The sequence below is a fragment of the Oryx dammah genome, unplaced genomic scaffold (genome assembly GCF_014754425.2).
Source record: "Oryx dammah isolate SB20612 unplaced genomic scaffold, SCBI_Odam_1.1 HiC_scaffold_13, whole genome shotgun sequence".
In the NCBI taxonomy this organism is placed as follows: Eukaryota; Metazoa; Chordata; class Mammalia; order Artiodactyla; family Bovidae; genus Oryx; species Oryx dammah.
Window position 1 is genome coordinate 19,775,952 of NW_024070197.1, and position 16,609 is coordinate 19,792,560.

The 16,609-nt window shown below is 45.7% G+C and overlaps 1 protein-coding gene across 2 annotated transcripts in view; it reads left to right on the forward strand.

The window, feature by feature from the left end:
• Window positions 1-11,542: 11,542 nt before the first annotated feature.
• LOC120872598 (major allergen I polypeptide chain 1-like) overlaps window positions 11,543-16,609 on the forward strand; it is a 116,122-nt gene continuing 111,055 nt past the window's right edge. Inside the window, exons 1-3 of one of the 2 annotated variants that reach the window (XM_040253106.1) lie at window positions 11,543-11,632; window positions 11,771-11,961; window positions 12,926-13,074. In XM_040253106.1, the coding sequence (XP_040109040.1) occupies window positions 11,572-11,632; window positions 11,771-11,961; window positions 12,926-12,955 (282 nt within the window). In that variant the 5' untranslated portion in view covers window positions 11,543-11,571 and the 3' untranslated portion in view covers window positions 12,956-13,074. Of the gene's footprint in view, window positions 11,633-11,770; window positions 11,962-12,925; window positions 13,075-16,609 lie in introns of those variants that run through there. The other variant, XM_040253107.1, reaches the window with a different exon arrangement.

The window sequence follows — 16,609 nt, forward strand, 5'->3', positions numbered from 1 at the left end:
AGGGCTCCTGTCACTTTAAAAAACCCTAGCTCCTTGGGCTCAGCCCAAACCCCTCCCAAGAGGAACACAGTCCTGTGGCCAGGCTCCTGGAACATGTGATTCCCTTGTCCTTGGGGTGTTAACTGTGGGAAGCCCTTTCCTCTCTGAGAGCAGAGCTTCTGGAGAACATGTGGGAGTATCTTTGCCAAAGATCAGGTGGAGCTGATGAAACCATGTACAAGCCCCTGTGACCTTGTCTTTTGAAGTAAAATGCTGACTCAAGAGTTAATGACTGGGAAATGTGAAGATGTAGAAATAAAGAATAGCTGTTGGGCTGGGGAACTGGTAACAATTTAGACTATAATTCTGCCACATAACAGAATCGCCAAACTCCAAGTTTCCTAGAACATACAATGGCCTGACACATATTCCTAAGTTGTTTTTACAGAAAGTAGACCCCCCTCCAGATGAAATCTGCTGACCACAAGAACATTGACCATAAATTGGCTGAAACCAAAAGGTTGATGATGCTTAAAAATTCACCTTGATACCAACCCATCCAAGAACTGTTCACGAGCTGATCATGCCCTGCCCCTCAAACACTATAAAACTCACTACCTGCCCCAAGGTGGTTCACATGGTCTTCAGGACATTAGCCCACTGTGTTCACCTTTGCCTGGCAAAGCAATAAAAGCTACTCTTTCCTACTTAATTTAAAACGCTGTTTGTGTTTCTATTTGGCACCAGAGAACAGAGGCTGTGATTACAGCAACACTGCCATTTGGATGACAAAGAGATTCCATTTGGAGCCAAGTGCTCTGTTGTCCTGGCCCCAACGATCACCTGTTTTCCTGATCAACCTTCCCCCCAACCTATCCTGGTTCAAAGGGCAGCATTCTCCCAAACTGAGCAGACAGAATCACAAAAGAGCCAAGGACAGGTCTACACCACTGTCAGGCAGAAAAAAAGGTCATCCAGAATCCTTCCTTTTTCCCCAAGGTTAAGTCCTGGAGATAAGAATGCACATAAAATTGTGCATTGGGGCCTTGCTGAAGGGGCCTTACTGAAGCCCTTGAATATCTTAACATCTTCAGCCTCTAGACTGGGCCCCAAGCAATGGTGGACAACCAACCTTGGCTCCACAATATTCCCAACAAGGAACTCATAGGACTTACAGCCATGTAGGTTTTCACTGGGCTTCTAATTCTGTTAATTTCACATCATGCTACCATTCTTTCTCAGACCCTTAAGAGAACAAGTTCCTGGGCACATTCTTGACCCCTAGTGGTCTAGCCTTGCCCTTTCTGGTTGTCTCATCCTCTTCCATCAGTGAACCTGATCTCAAGAGGTACCTGAACTGCACAGTTTATCCAGAAACATCAGCGAGCAGCTGTGGGGCTGTAAGCTTTGTCTCCTGCATCAGAGACTCTGAGGTCCACAGTCCTACAGGCCACTGGGGATGGGAGTTCTAAGGCCAAGAGTGCTGGGTTCACCAGAGGCAGCACTCCATGTGTGAAAACTCTGTCAAGAGTCAAACTCAAACTTTCACATTAGGAGAGCAGTTTGTTTGCACAGATACAATGAAATGGACCTTGAAACTCTAAAAGGAAGTCTGAGAAGCTCCTACTGACAAATTGGAAAAGGTTTGATGGACAATATAAATAACAGAGTATTGGATGATAACCCAAAGTATACGGTAATATGTGTGAGTCCACACTAATATGCGTGAGTCCACACTAATAAAATAAATGATTAAGTAAATAAATAGGAACTTCCCTGGTGTCCAGTGGTTAAGAATCTGCCCTCTGATGAAGTGGTAATTGGTTCAATCCCTGGTCAGGGGCCTAAGCTCCCCCATGCCCTGGGGCAACTAAAACCCTCCTGCTGCAACTAGAGAGACTGTCCTCTGCAAAGAGAAGTCCCACATGCCGCAACAAGACCTAGCACAGCTTGTCTCCGCACTGTCTCCAGCATTTACTGTTTGTAGACTTTTTGATGAGGGCCATTCTAACTGGTGTGAGGTGGTATCTCATTTCAGTTTTGATTTGTATTTCTCTAATATTAAGCAATGTTGAGCATCTTTTCATGTGTTTGTTAGCCATCTATAATGTCTTCTTTGGAGAAATGTCTTTTTAGGTCTTTTTCACACTTTTTGACTGGGTTGTTTGTTTTTCTGGTATTGAATTGCATGAGCTGCTTGTATATTTTGGAAATTAATCTCATGTCTGTTGTTTCATTGCTATTATTTTCTTCCATTCTGAGGGTTGTCTTTTCACCTTGTTTGTACTTCCCTTTGCTGTGCAAAAGCTTTTAAGTTTAGGTCCCACTTGTTTATTTTTGATTTTATTTCCATTACTTTGCTGCTGCTGCTGCTAAGTCACTTCAGTCGTGTCCGACTCTGTGTGACCCCATTGACGGCAGCCCACCAGGCTCCCCCATCCCTGGGATTCTCCAGGCAAGAACACTGGAGTGGGTTGCCATTTCCTCCTCCAATGCATGAAAGTGAAAAATCAAAGTGAAGTTGCTCAGTCGTGTCCGACCCTCAGTGACCCCATGGAGGAGCTCCCCACCAGGCTCCTTCGTCCATGGGATTTTCCAAGCAAGAATACTGGAGTGGGGTGCCATTGCCTTCTCCATTACTTTAGGAGGTGGGTAATAGAGGATCTTGCTTTGATTTATGTGTGCTACCTGTTTTCCTCTAAGACTTTTAAAGTTTCTGCTCTTACACTTAGGTCTTTAATCCATTTTGAGTTTATCTCTGTGTATGGCATTAGCAAGTGTTCTAATTTCATTCTCTTGCATGCAGCTGTCCAGTTTTCCCAGCACCATGTATTGAAGAGGCTGTCTTATCCCCATTGTATATTCTTGCCTCCTTTGTAAAAAATAAGGTACCAATAGGTGTTGGGTTTACCTCTGTGCTCTCTATCTTGTTCCATTGGTCTATATTTCTGTTTTTGTGCCAGTGCCATACTGTCTTGATGACTGTAGCTTTGTAGTATAGGAGAAAAGGGAACACTCCTGCATTGCTGGTGGGAATGTAAGTTGATACAGCCACTATGAAAGATAGTATGAAGATTCCTTTAAAAAGCTAGGAATAAAACCACCATATGACCTCGCAATCCCACTACTAGGCATACCCTGAGAAAACCAAAACTGAAAGAGACACATGTACCCCATAGTTCACTGCAGCACTATTTACAATAGCTAGAACATGGAAGCAACCTAGATGCCCATCAACAGATGAATGGATAAAGAAGCTGTGGTATGTATGTACAATGGAATACTACTCAGCCATAAAAAAGAACTGCATTTCAGACTCGTTTGTTGACTATGATGGCTACTTCATTTCTTCTAAGGTATTCTTGTCCACAGTAGTAGATATAATGGTCATCTGAGTTAAATTCACCCATTCCAGTCCATTTTAGTTCACTGATTCCTAAAATATCAATGTTCACTCTTGCCATCTCCTGTTTGATCACTTCCAATTTACCTTGATTCACAGACCTAACATTCCAGGTTCCTATGCAGTATTGTTTTTACAGCATTAGACTTTACTTCCATCACCAGTCACATCAACAACTGGGTGTCGTTTTTGCTTTGGCTCTGTCTCTTCATTCCTTCTGGTGTTATTTCTCCACTCTTCTCCAGTAGCATATTGGGTACCTACCAATCTGGGGAGTTCATCCTTCAGTGTCGTGTCTTTTCACCTTTTCATATTGTTCATAGGGTTCTTAATGCAAGAATACTGAAGTGCTTTGCCATTGCCTTCTCCAGTGGACCACATTTTATCAGAACTCTCCATCATGACCCGTCCATCTTGGGTGGCCCTACACGGCATGGCTCATAGTTTCATTGAGCTAGACAAGGCTGTGGTCCATGTGATCAGTTTGATTAGTTTTCTGTGATTGTGGTTTTCATTCTGTCTGCCCTCTGAGGAAGGAGAAGGCAATGGCACCCCACTCCAGTACTCTTGCCTGGAAAAATCCCATGGATGGAGGAGCTTGGTAGGCTGCAGTCCATGGGGTGGAGAAGAGTCAGACACGACTGAGTGACTTCACTTTCACTTTCATGCATTGGAGAAGGAAATGGCAACCCACTCCAGTGTTCTTGCTGGAGAACCCCAGGGACGACGGAGCCTGGTGGGCTGCCGTCTATGGGGTCACACAGAGTCGGACATGACTGAAGTGACTTAGCAGCAGCAGCAGCCCTCTGAGGCACAAGGATAAGAGGCTTATGGAAGCTTCCAGATGGGAGAGACTGACTGTAGGGGAAACTAGGTCTTGTTCTGATGGGAGGGGCCATGCTCAGTAAATCTTTAATCCAATTTTCTGTGATGGGAGCAGCTGTGTTCCCTCCCTGTTGTTTGACCTGAGACCAAACCACGGTGGAGGTATTGAAGATATTGGTGACCTCCTTCAAAAAGTCCTATGGATGCACTGCCTCACTCATTGCCCCTGACCCTGCAGCAGGGCACTGCCAACCCATGCCTCTGCCAGAGACTCTTGGACACCCACAGGCAAGTCTGGGTCAGTCTCTTGTGGGGTCACTGCTCCTTTCTCCTGGGTCCTGGTGCACACAAAGTTTTGGAAAAGACCCTTATGCTGGGAAAGATTGAAGGCAAGAGGAGAAGGGGACGACAGAGGGTGAGATGGTTGGATGGCATCACCAGCTCGATGGACATGAGTTTGAGCAAAACTTGGGAGTTGGTGATGGATAGGGAAGCCTGGCGTGCTGCAGTCCATGGGCTAGCAAAGAGTCAGACATGACTGAGCAACTGAACTGAACTGATAAAAAGGAACACATTTGAGTCAGTTCTAATGAGGTGGACGAACCTGGAGTCTATCATTCAGAGTCAAGTAGGCCAGAAAGAGAAATATAAATATCATATACTGACACATATACACAGAATCTAGAAAGATTGTACTGATGAATTAATTTTCAGGACAGCAATGGAGAAACCGACATAGAAAACAGACTTGTGGACACAGGGGGAGGAGAGGAGGGAGAGGGTGAATGTATGGAGAGAGTAATGGAAACTTACATTACCATATGTAAAATAGATAGCCAATGGGAATCTGCTGTATGACTCAGGGAACTCAAACAGGGGCTCTGTGACAATCTAGAAGGGTGGAGTGGTAAGGGAGATAGGAGGGAGTTTCGGGAGGGAGGCGACATGGGTGAACCTATGGCTGATTCTTGTTGATGTTATGACAGAAAACTACAAAATCCTGTAAAGCAATTATCCTTCAATTTAAAAAAATTAAAAAACAAACAAAAAAGCCCTAGTGCACCTAAACAAAACTAAAATAATGTGGGAGAAGAGACAACCATTCCTTACTGAAACATCTCTAGTTACACAGATAGATTATCCCCTTCAGGAGGGAAAACTTACTGCTCTGCACTCCCTGAGCATGGGCTAGACTCAGTAACTCGTTTCCAAAGAAAAGAGGAGGAGAGGAGAAGGTTGGAAAACAGTGCAGATCTGACAAACATAACATTAATCAACAATCAAATATGACATATCCAGTGGTAAGGCACACAGCTGTCACATGTACCCAGATTAAGAAGACAAGCAGGGGGCTTCACCTCTGTGTTGTCTTTTGCAAAACCCAAAGTCTGAACCCTCCTCTGTGCTGTGCTCAGAGTTATAAGTTATGTTTGACTCTTTGTGACCCCAAGGACTATAACCTGAGAGGCTCTTTTGTCTGTGGGATTCACCAGACAAGGATACTGGAGTGGGCTGCCATGTCCTCCACTCTACATTATAAGAACACTAGCAGACAGACTCAGCTTGGAGGGCCTCCTACCATCCCTGAGCAGTCCTTCTCCGACCTCCCAAGGCCATGACAGACCAGGAGAGAATGAGCAATTCCACAGAGCAGAGGACAGTGGGGACACAGGACAATGAAGGCAGTGTGTGTACACCATGTATTGCATCCTGGAATCCAAAGACACATTAATGGACAATCTGGTGAAATCCAAATCCTCACATATTGTGAGGTTGACTTGTCAGTAATGCTCCAAGGTTGTCTGTCAGTTTTGACAAATATTTTCAACTATTCTATAAACCCAAAATTGTTCCAAATAAAATTTTATTGAAAAACAACTTGATACAGAGAGCTCAATGTGGTAATCTGTGACAAACTAGAAAGGTGGGATTGGGTGGAAGGTGGGGGGAGGTTCAAGAGGCAGGAAACATATGTATGCTTATGGCTCAGTCATGCTGTATGATGGAAGTTAACACAAATTCAAAATACATTTTAAAAAACAACCTGTATTGGGAAAGGTTTACATCAGGTGAATCCTCCATTGACCCTACCCAGCTTCTCACTCTGATGTCACTAAATGTCCCCACCACCCAGAGATGTGTCAGAGGACTCTATGGCACCCTTGAAAGGGCACTGGGCTGGATACATAGTAGCCACCTGTATTACTCAGCACTCCAAGCCCTCCTCCTCTCCTCACAGTGTGGAGGGCACTGGGGGCAGTGTCTTCTGAAGGACAGGAGGCACGGGACCCATGGGCAGGGGTCTCACCACACGGAAGTCCAGCCACCATAGAAAGAGCCAGCATGTGCAGCCTGGGCCTTGAGGTGTTCACCTTCCTGCCCAGGAACCTCTGAGACACATCTGCAGTCACCTGAGCCCCTCATGGGGTGACCTTCAGAGAGGTGGCCCCCAGGCAATAGGAGTCATGGTGAGCAGGGGCTGCATGGTGGTCAGCTGACATTGCAGCTCAGTACTTGGTGCCTCTTTGCCAAGAGCAGTTACCGGATGTGAATACTATATGGCATAGGGTTCTGACTGTGGTCACACCTTGTGTCACAACTCAGCAAACTTTAATCTGCCACAGGTGACTGAGGCAAAGGCCAGTCAGGTGCCTCTAGCAAAAAGCTACTTGATTCTGACTTATCAAACATTTTAAATCTTTACCTTATTTATTTTCTCTCAGGCAATATTTATAAGCATATTATAGTAAATAGAACTAAAAATACTCTTGTTTATCCACTCCAGAGAAATGGAATATTCCTGCCATTATTCTAACAAACATTGTGCAACCTCTACCGAATGCGGGGCCCTCCCCTAGTCCTGGGGTGCTGCAGCACACAGCACAGCTCTCGCTCTCCTGCAGCCCTTCATCACCCAAGAGGGAGTGAAAGACAGTGACCCCACAGGAAGAAGCACTCTGGGTGAAGATGAAGCAGGGGGAGAAGACAGACGGCTGTAGGGGGAGGAGACGGGCAGACTGCTTTGATAATAGGGCTCAATAGTTGGGGGAAATCTGTGCCCTGTGATACTTGAAGATACCTGAGGATGAGGCATCACACCACCACAGGAGCAAGAGCCTTCCAGGCCAGGAGGTCTCCATGTGCAAAGGCCCTGCTGCAGAAGCACACTTGGTCAGGTCAAGAAGCAGAAAGGAGGCATTCAGGGAGGAGAAAAAGGTAGGTATATGTTCATAGAGGCAGCAGCAGCTCAGGGCTGGTTGTGCAACTGGCCCAAAGATTGTGGCCTAGAAGGGGCTTGGCTTTTCCTCAAATGGGAGGTCTGGAGAGGAGACTCAAGGGTCAAAAGAGGTTGCAGAAAACAGATGGACCTAAGAACTGTAATACTGAGAAAGACAAAGACTGTCATATTAAGTCAGACAAAGAAGCAGAAATAACTTATGACATCTCTTATATGTGGAATCTAAAAAGACATGATACAAACGAACTTATTTGCAAAACAGAAAGAGACTGATGGACTTAGAGAATGAACTTACAATTGCCAGCAGGAATGATGAGGGTAAGGCATAGTTAGGGAGTTTGGGTTGGACAAGTACACACTACTATATTTAAAATGGATAAGGATGGCACACCATGATCAAGTTGGGTTTATCTAATGGATGCAAGGATTCTTCAGTGTATGTAAACCAATCATTGTAATACATCATATTAACAAATATAAAAAATTTTATTTTTAAATCGAAGGATAATTGCTTTGCAGAATTTCATTGTTTTCTGTCAAATCAACATGAATCAGCCATGATAAACTCTACAGAGGCAGAAAAAGCTTTTGACAGAGTTCATCACCCATTTATGATAAGAACTCTCCAGAAAATCAGCATAGAAGGAACTTACCTGAACATAACAAAGGCCGTGTATGATAAACCCACAGGAAACATTATTTTCAATGGTGAAAAACTGAAAGCATTCATTCTAAGATCAGGAACAAGATAAGGGTGCCCACACTGACCACTATTACCCAATAGTTTTGGAAATCCTAGCAATGGCATTCAGAGGTGAAATCAAAATAAAAGTAATCCAGATTGGAAAAGAAAAGTAAAACTCTCACTGTTTGCAGATGATATGGTACCATACACAGAAAACCCTAAAAATACTATCAAAAAATTAACAGACCTAATCAGTAATTTAGTAATGTCACAGGATACAAAATCAATACACAGGAATCTTCTGTATTCCTGTACACTAACAATGAATACTCAGAAAGAGAAATTAAGGACTCAATCCCATTCACCATTGACATAAAAAGAATAAAATACCTAGCAATAAACCTACCTAAGGAGACAAAAGAATTGTATAGAGAAAACTATAAGACACTGATGAAAGAAATCAGAGATGACATAAACAGATGGAGAGATATACCATGTTCTTGGAAGGGAAGAATCAAAATTGTGAAAAAGACTATACTACAGAAAGCAATCTACAGATTCAGTGCAATTCCTATCATAGTACCAATTGCATTTTTCACAGAACTAGAAGAAAAAATTTCAAAATTCATATGGAAATACAAAAGACCTCTTATAGACAAAAGCAATCTTGAGAAAGGAGAATGAAGCTGGAAGAATCAATCTTCCTGATTTCAGACTATACTACAACACTACACTCATCAAGACAATATGGTACAGGCAAAAATAGAAAAATATAGAACAATGGATCAAGATAAAAGCCCAGAAATAAACCCACACATCTATGGGCAGCTTATCTCTGACAAGAGAGGCAAGACTATACAATGGAGAAATAGCCTCTTCAATAAGTGATGTTAGGGAAATTGGACAGCAACGTGTATTATAGAAGAATGAAATTAGAATACTGCCTAGCACCATACACAAAGATAAACTCAAAATGGATTAAAAGCCTAAATGGAAGATCAGAAACTATAAAACTCTTAGAGGAAAACACAGGCAGAAAACTCTTTGACATAAACTGTAGTGTGATCCTCTATGACTCACCTCCTAGAGTAACATAAATAAAAACAAAAATTAACAAATGGGAACCACTTAAGTGGTCAAAAGCTTTTTCACAGCAAAGGAAACCATAAACAAGATGAAAAGGAAACCCTCAGAATGTGATAGAATAATTGCAAATGAAGCAACTGACAAAGGATTAATCCCCAAAATATACAAGCACTCATTTAGCTCAACATCAGAATATCAAACAACATAATCAAAAAATTGGCAGGAGATATAAATAGACATTTCTCCAAAAAAGACATACTAAAAATTAATCAATACATGAAAAAATGCTCAACCTCACTCAATATTAGATAAATGCAAAACTACAATGAGATATCACTTCACACCAGTCAGAATGGTCATCATCAAAAAATCTACAAAAAATCTGGAGAGCATGTGGAGAAAAGGGAAACCTCTTGTGCTGTTTGTGGCAATGTAAATTGATACAGTCACTATGGAGAACACTATAGAGAGTCCTTGAAAAATTAGAAATGAAACCATCACATGACCCAACAATCCCACTACTAGGCACATACACTGACAAAATCATAATTGGAAAAAGTCACATGTACTCCAATGTTCACTGCAGCACTATTTACAATACCTAGTACATGGAAGCCACCTAGATGTCCATCGGCAGATACAAGGATAAAGAAGTTGTGGTGTATATATATGCAATGGAATACTACTCAGCCATAGAAAGGAACACATCTGAATTATAATGAGATGGATGAAACTAGAGTCCATTATACAGAGTGAAGCAAGTCAGAAAGAGAAAAACAAATATTATGTACTAATGCACACATATAAAATCTAGAAAATGGAACTGATGAACCTATTTGCTGGGCAGGAATAGAGACTGAGACATAGAGAAAAGACTTGTGGACACAAGGAGGGAGAGAGTGTGATGAACTGTAAGAGTAGCATTGAAATACATACATTGCTGCTGCTGCTGCTGCTGCTAAGTCGCTTCAGTCATGTCCGACTCTGTGCATCCCCATTGATGGCAGCCCACCAGCCTCCCCCTTCCCTGGGATTCTCCAGGCAAGAACACTGGAGTGGGTTGCCATTTCCTTCTCCAATGCATGAAAGTGAAAAGTAAAAGTGAAGTTGCTCGGTCGTGTCTGACTCTTAGCGACCCCATGGACTGCAGCCTACCAAGCTCTTCCGTCCATGGGATTTTCCAGGCAAGAGTACTGGAGTGGGGTGCCATTCATTGCCTTCTCCGAATACATACATTACCATGTGTAAATAGATAGCTAATGGGAAGTTGTTGTATAGAGCAGGGAGTGCATCCTGGTGCTCTGGGAAAACTTAGGGGAGTAGAATGGGGTGGTCAGGTGGGAGAAAGGTTCAAAAGGGAAGGGATAAGTGTTTTCCTATGACTGATTCATGTTGATGTATGGTAAAAACCAACACACATTGTAAAGCATTTATCTGTCAATAAAAAAATCAATAAATTTTAGAGAAATAAAATAGATAACCAACGAGGACCAAATCTAAAGCAAAGGGAACACTCACTGCTCAATCCTGGATGGGAGAGGAGTTTGGGGAAAAAAAATGGATGGTTGTGTGTATATATATGGCTGAGTCCCTTTGCACTCCACCTGAAATGATCATAACACTGTAAATTGGTTATACTCCAATATAAACATAAAGTTTAATTTAAAAGAAAAAAGATGTTGAAAACAACATTGCAGTGTAGAATGGGGTGCTATTAAAGTTGCCAGGTAGTAGGACCTGGTCAAGAGAAAAATAGAAATTTCTGGGCCAACACATAGAAGAAGTTTCCAGGCTCCAGATACTGATTCAGGGAAGTGGCCCAATAAAGGCCACTGACAAGATGAAGAACATGGTGACAACAGCAGGACAGGAGCCACCAGAGTCTGACCAGGCAGGGGTCAGGGCTTGTGCTCTGGCTTACCTGGCACAAAGCCCTGTGAGACGATTCACTAATCACTGATCTAACTGTAAACTGCTAAAGTCCACACGATCCTGTCTTCAAGGTCACATATTGTACTGACAGGCTACCACTGGCCATTATTCAGGAGGCATGATTTGGGAGCATTTTTGTCCTTTTTGTCAACCTGGGGATTTTCAGTTGTTAAGCTTCCTGAGTCAGCTGCCCCTCCCACAGAGCCCTCCAGCGGGGAGGAGGCTGAGCCAGTGCCCTCTGTGGACTCAAGCACTAGCATCTTGCCAACACACACAGCTCCTCCTGTGCAGCCCCGGGCACCTTCACTGTGGCCTGGCGGAATCTCCTGAAAAAAGGAAGCATGCGACACAGTCCCGTGGGGTGAGGACAAGCACAGGTATAAAAGGGCTCCAGGAGCGTAGGGAGCACCTGCCACCGGCACCATGACGCGGGCTGGAGCTCTCCTGCTGCTCTGCGCTGCCTTGCTCCTCGTCACGGGCGGAAGTGAGTGGCTGTGACCTGGGCTCCCCCAAGGGATCCGACACCTTCCCAGGGCAGCACTGAGCATGTCGGGAGCAGGAAGGGAATAGGGTGTTCTGATGAGTGCCTTACAGGGAGTGTCCCCATATCTTTCTGTTTCAGAGTGTGATGACATCTGCCCAGCCTTGAGGGACACAGTTGACCTGTTCATATCGGGAAGCCATGAGGCCTATATTGAACAAGTTGAAAAGTATAACCAAAACCCTGATGTACTGGAAACTGCCGATACCCTGAAGAGCTGTGTTGATGAGAATTTGACACCACAGGATAAGCAGGATGCTCTGAGCGCTCTGGTGGGTCAAGCTGTATGTGAATGTGCCTGTGTGGGGCAGGGGTGTCAGGGGTCTGCTCAGGCCACTGGGAAGTGGAAGGCCTCATTTCCCTCTACACCCTGGCTCTTCCCCGGGAACCTGGGAGCAAAAAGAACCTCATGAATGAGGAGGTAGAGAGGAAGTGGCCAACACCCACAGTGTGGGAAAGGATCCTGCAGGAATACTCAGTTCAGCCCTGGAGCTCTTGAGATGGCCCTGACTGGGCTCTGCATGGTCACAGGCCTGGGACCCTCCAGGTCCTCCTAACTCTGTGACATCACCTGCCTTTGGAGGTAAGCCCTCAGCACTGGCCTCCCTGACTCTAGCCTCTCCAGCACAGGAATCTGACTCTTCTGTAATCCATTCACATTGAGTCCTTCCCTTTTCCAAACATCAGTTCTTTCCCTAGTGCTTCAAGTCCCTACTCCACCCCATCTAACACCCACATCTGTCCTTGTTCCCTGGACCCAAGAGGTTTCACATGCCTAAAAGAGGTAGCTGCTTCCAAAAGCTGCCCTCCTACCCTCCCCAGGCCTGGGATGCCCAGAGTCAAGGATCAGTCAATGCCCAAGGTCAGTCCTCTCTCTGCTGCCCTAGAGATGATGGGAACAAGCAGCTGCTTCAGCTGTAAGTGTCCATGGGCCAGAGGGAGGAAGCAGACAGGGATCAGCTCATCCCTGGAGACTCCCAGGTGTCACTCCAGAGTCCTGCCAGGTGGTGCTCAGCAGTCCCCCACTGTATCCCAGAAGACTGCCTACAGCCTTCCAGGGAAACCCCACAATCTCTGTTCCATTGGAGGAACCTCATTGGGAAGTATTCACCTTTACCTGCTCACATCCAGAGGCCTCCCTCCAAGCAACTTGCAGGCCCCTCCCCTTGTTCAAGTGCAGCTAATTGTCACGTCCACCCCTGAGGCCTCACCAGGTTTCTGTACCTTCTCTTACAGAATAAAATATATTCAAGTTCTCTCTGCTGATGGAACCGTCCCTGCCAGGAACCCAAGGAAGCTATTGCCTGATCCCTAAGTAGTGTTAGCAACCTGCCATGTCTAGGTGTCTGATTATAGAGGATTCCAGCAATAAAAAGCCCTGCAATTCACAGGAGAGTGCTTACTCACTGGAGATGGGGCTTTGCGGGTGCGGGAGAGGACACGGCCACAGTGGAGACCACCAGTGTGCCTTCCTACTGCAGCTGGATTTCAATGCTGTCAGAGGCTCCTCCACACATTCAACAGGTGGGGGCATGGGTAATGATCATTACATCAGCCAGGGTGTCGATCATTTCTGTCATCAAGATCCACAGGTCACATGCATCATCCACCAAATTTTATTCCTTCCAGCAACATTGAGGGGTAGGAGTAATCATCCTCATCTGACAGGGGAGAATCTGAGGCTCAGAGTGGGTAAAGCATCTGCTGAAGAGACATAACTTTCCCCACCCATCCATGCTGGGGAGACGAGCTCAGCTACCTCACCCTATGACTGTACATATATTACAGTCCTTCTTTGGGCTGTTGCCATTTATAAAATCAAACCACCTCCAATCTTCAAGGCTGTGGAGAGGACAAAATAAAATAACAGGTGAGAAGGGCCCCTGTCCTAAGTGCCTGAAGGAGAGGAAGAACAAAGGGTCAAGTTTCACATGCTGAACTCTGTCACTGCTTGGGCCTCAGTTGATCCTAATGCCAACCCTCATTGTGGACTCACCTGCTTCCACATACAGGGTGAGTTGGGTCTCACCCTCAGAGTGAACGTTCAGGGGCCTGGAGATTCTTGTTCCTCCTGTGTCTTTCTTGCCTGTCCACGAACAAGGCCCCACACTCACGCTGTCTGATTCTTCTTCACCTGACCCCCACTCCCTCTCTAAGAGCGTCTTCCCACCCAACGGCTCCCCTCCAGGAAAGAGTCTGCTGGACTTGCCCCACAAGGCTGGGTCTAGGACAGGCAATCTCTAAGGTCCTCACGGTGAGGAGGCTTAGGACAGGTTCCCAAGGTGATCCAGAGCTGCTGCTTCTCCCTGTGGAGGGGGCCCTGGGGGCTGCAGGGGAGGTCTTCTTGCCCCAGGTGACACTGGGCCCTTGTCTCTGCCCACCACTCCACCCCCACCAGGCTCTGGCTGAGGGTGCTTCTAAGATGGAGACCTGTCTCTGTGGAAGCTAAGGTGAGTTGAGCAGGTGTAAGCAGGTCCTGGTGCAGGGACCCTTCTCCTCATCTGACCCAGGATGTGTATTCTACCTCCACTTCCCACCTAACAGACATAAACGCTCCAGGCCTTCTGAAAAGACAGTTGCCACCCCTATGAGTTAGGTGCTTCTTACAATGTCTTGAATATAGATTCACCCTGCTCTCCAGTGAGTGTACAGTTGTTATAGGGATCCATCAAAGGATGTGGCAAAGATGAGTGAGGGGTATTTGGTCCTCCTGGGACAGAGAGAGTCTGTTTATTGGCTCTCACTCAGCTGCACAGAACTCCTGGGGCTGCTGGGGAGACACCTCCATATTGCCCACTGCCCCCTCCCCTCTCCCTGCCTTCCTCCAATCTACAGCACCCTGATCTAATCTGAGTTAGTAGAAAAGGCAGCATCTGATTTCTCCCAAATCCTTTTCTGTCTGACATCCAAAACCTCAGATGGGTGGGAAGGTCACTATCAAAAACCTGTGACTTTGGATCTCTGATTCTCATATGACTTCCCTCTGAGATCATAGAAGCCCCACCTCGCCTCCACCTAGGCCAACCTGAGTTCACCTGCAGCTGTGGGATAATCCCCCACTGCTGACACTCCCCTCCTCAAACACCAGCATCTGCCCTTCCAGCTTGGTGGATTTCTCCAGCACTTGGGAGCTTGCTGAACTAAGCTCAGTAGAAAGTGTGGGGATTCATGCCCACAGGGCAACCCTCAGACACTACAGACCCCAGCCTCCTTGATTGCTGGTATGTCTCCTCAGAGGTGAGCTCCACACTCTCTTTTAAAGGCCTCCAGGGGCCTTGAGCTCCACCTGCTCACCCCCGTGGCCTTTCTCACTTGGGTGTTCACTGTCCTTAGTTCCTCACTTAAGCACCTGACATCACCTCTCTATTTACCTACATACCCCCAAGTCCCTGTCTGGGTCCCTTTTGTTGGGGACACAAAGTCTCATGGTGTTCTATGTCCATCTGCCTGTTTATGAAGAAGAATTCAGTGGAAGATGCTCAGTGAAAGCAGCAGGAGGAAGGGAGAAGGATACCATATTTGAAGCTTCAGAAGCATCATCACCCTACACAGAGAACAGGAACCCCGATGCAGGAGAGAGATGCTCTCCAGCCATGTATTTATCTAAGGACCTCGCACTGAGATATTCTCAAACTGCCCTGAAATGGTGATTTGGGGGTATACTTCCTACCCAGCCCATAGGAATCTACTGGGGATTCCATGCAGAAGGACATATTGCCCCATCGATCAAGACCTGGTAGCCAGAAAGTCAGAGAGAGAGATGGGCACAAGCTCTGAGTGCCAAGACAGGGCAACAGTACTGAGACAAGCCCCCCAAAAGGAAAAGTCCAGAATCAGGCAATAGTTGAGGACAGGGCTTGCCTTCATGATTCCAATGAAGACTGGCCTAGATACACCCACTGCATCTGTGTTGCCATCATACTTGGAAGTTTCCTTCTGATTTCCTTTTGAAAAATATTCTACTACATTTACTACAGTTCCAGTGGTATAATGTATCTCTCCTCATCCTTAGACTGGCAATACTCATGGACTCAGAACATAGGATACCCAGTCAGGGCATCATACCCAGTCATCTGAAGCCATGCACACGGAAGGACAGATGCTCTCTTATGTGCCCCAAGAGGGATTCCTCAGGAAGGCACAAGAGCTCAGCAGATCCTGAGGGGTACTCAGCACAGGAAAGAGTTGACAGAGGTGCTCAGCACAGGAAAGAGTTGACAGAAATACATCTTCCATTCAGAGGACACTGTAGAAAATATATGGATGGATTCATCTTGTCCATTCCTAGATTACTGAGGTAACTGCTAAATGACTACTTTGCTAGATAAATAGGTCCCACTTGTAAAGTTTGCAGGGCTGCACATAGCTTCACGCATGTGGGCACCAAGGACACAGAAATGGGCATGGGCAACACAGCCTAGTCAGGTGAACAGGCCCTGCTGATGAGAGCAGGACCAGCCCAGATTCACATCAACACTGCTTCTACCACAAAGGCAGCTCTGAGCAGACACACAGGGCTGGCCCAGACTCAGGAGCATCTTCCACACTCAATCCATGAGGGGTAGGCTTATTCTACACTCTTTCAGAAGAAGCATGGAAGGAATATACCTAAATCAGACAGATACCTAAACCATTTGGACTAATGATCCGTGAGGAAAAATAAAGAGCAAGGGATAAGACTACTGAGGAAGCCCCTAAGTGAGAGAGACCTTGATGGGACTTCCCTGGGTTTCTAGTGGTTAAGAATCCACTTCCAATTCAGGGGACACTGGTTTGATCCCTGGTTGTGGAATGCCACATGCTGTGGGGCATCTAAAACCTATGTGGCACAACTAGAGTGAAGCCTACGCACTTCAACACAAGTCCATATAAACTGCCACAAAAAGATCCCTTGTGCCACAACTAAGACCAAACAGAGCT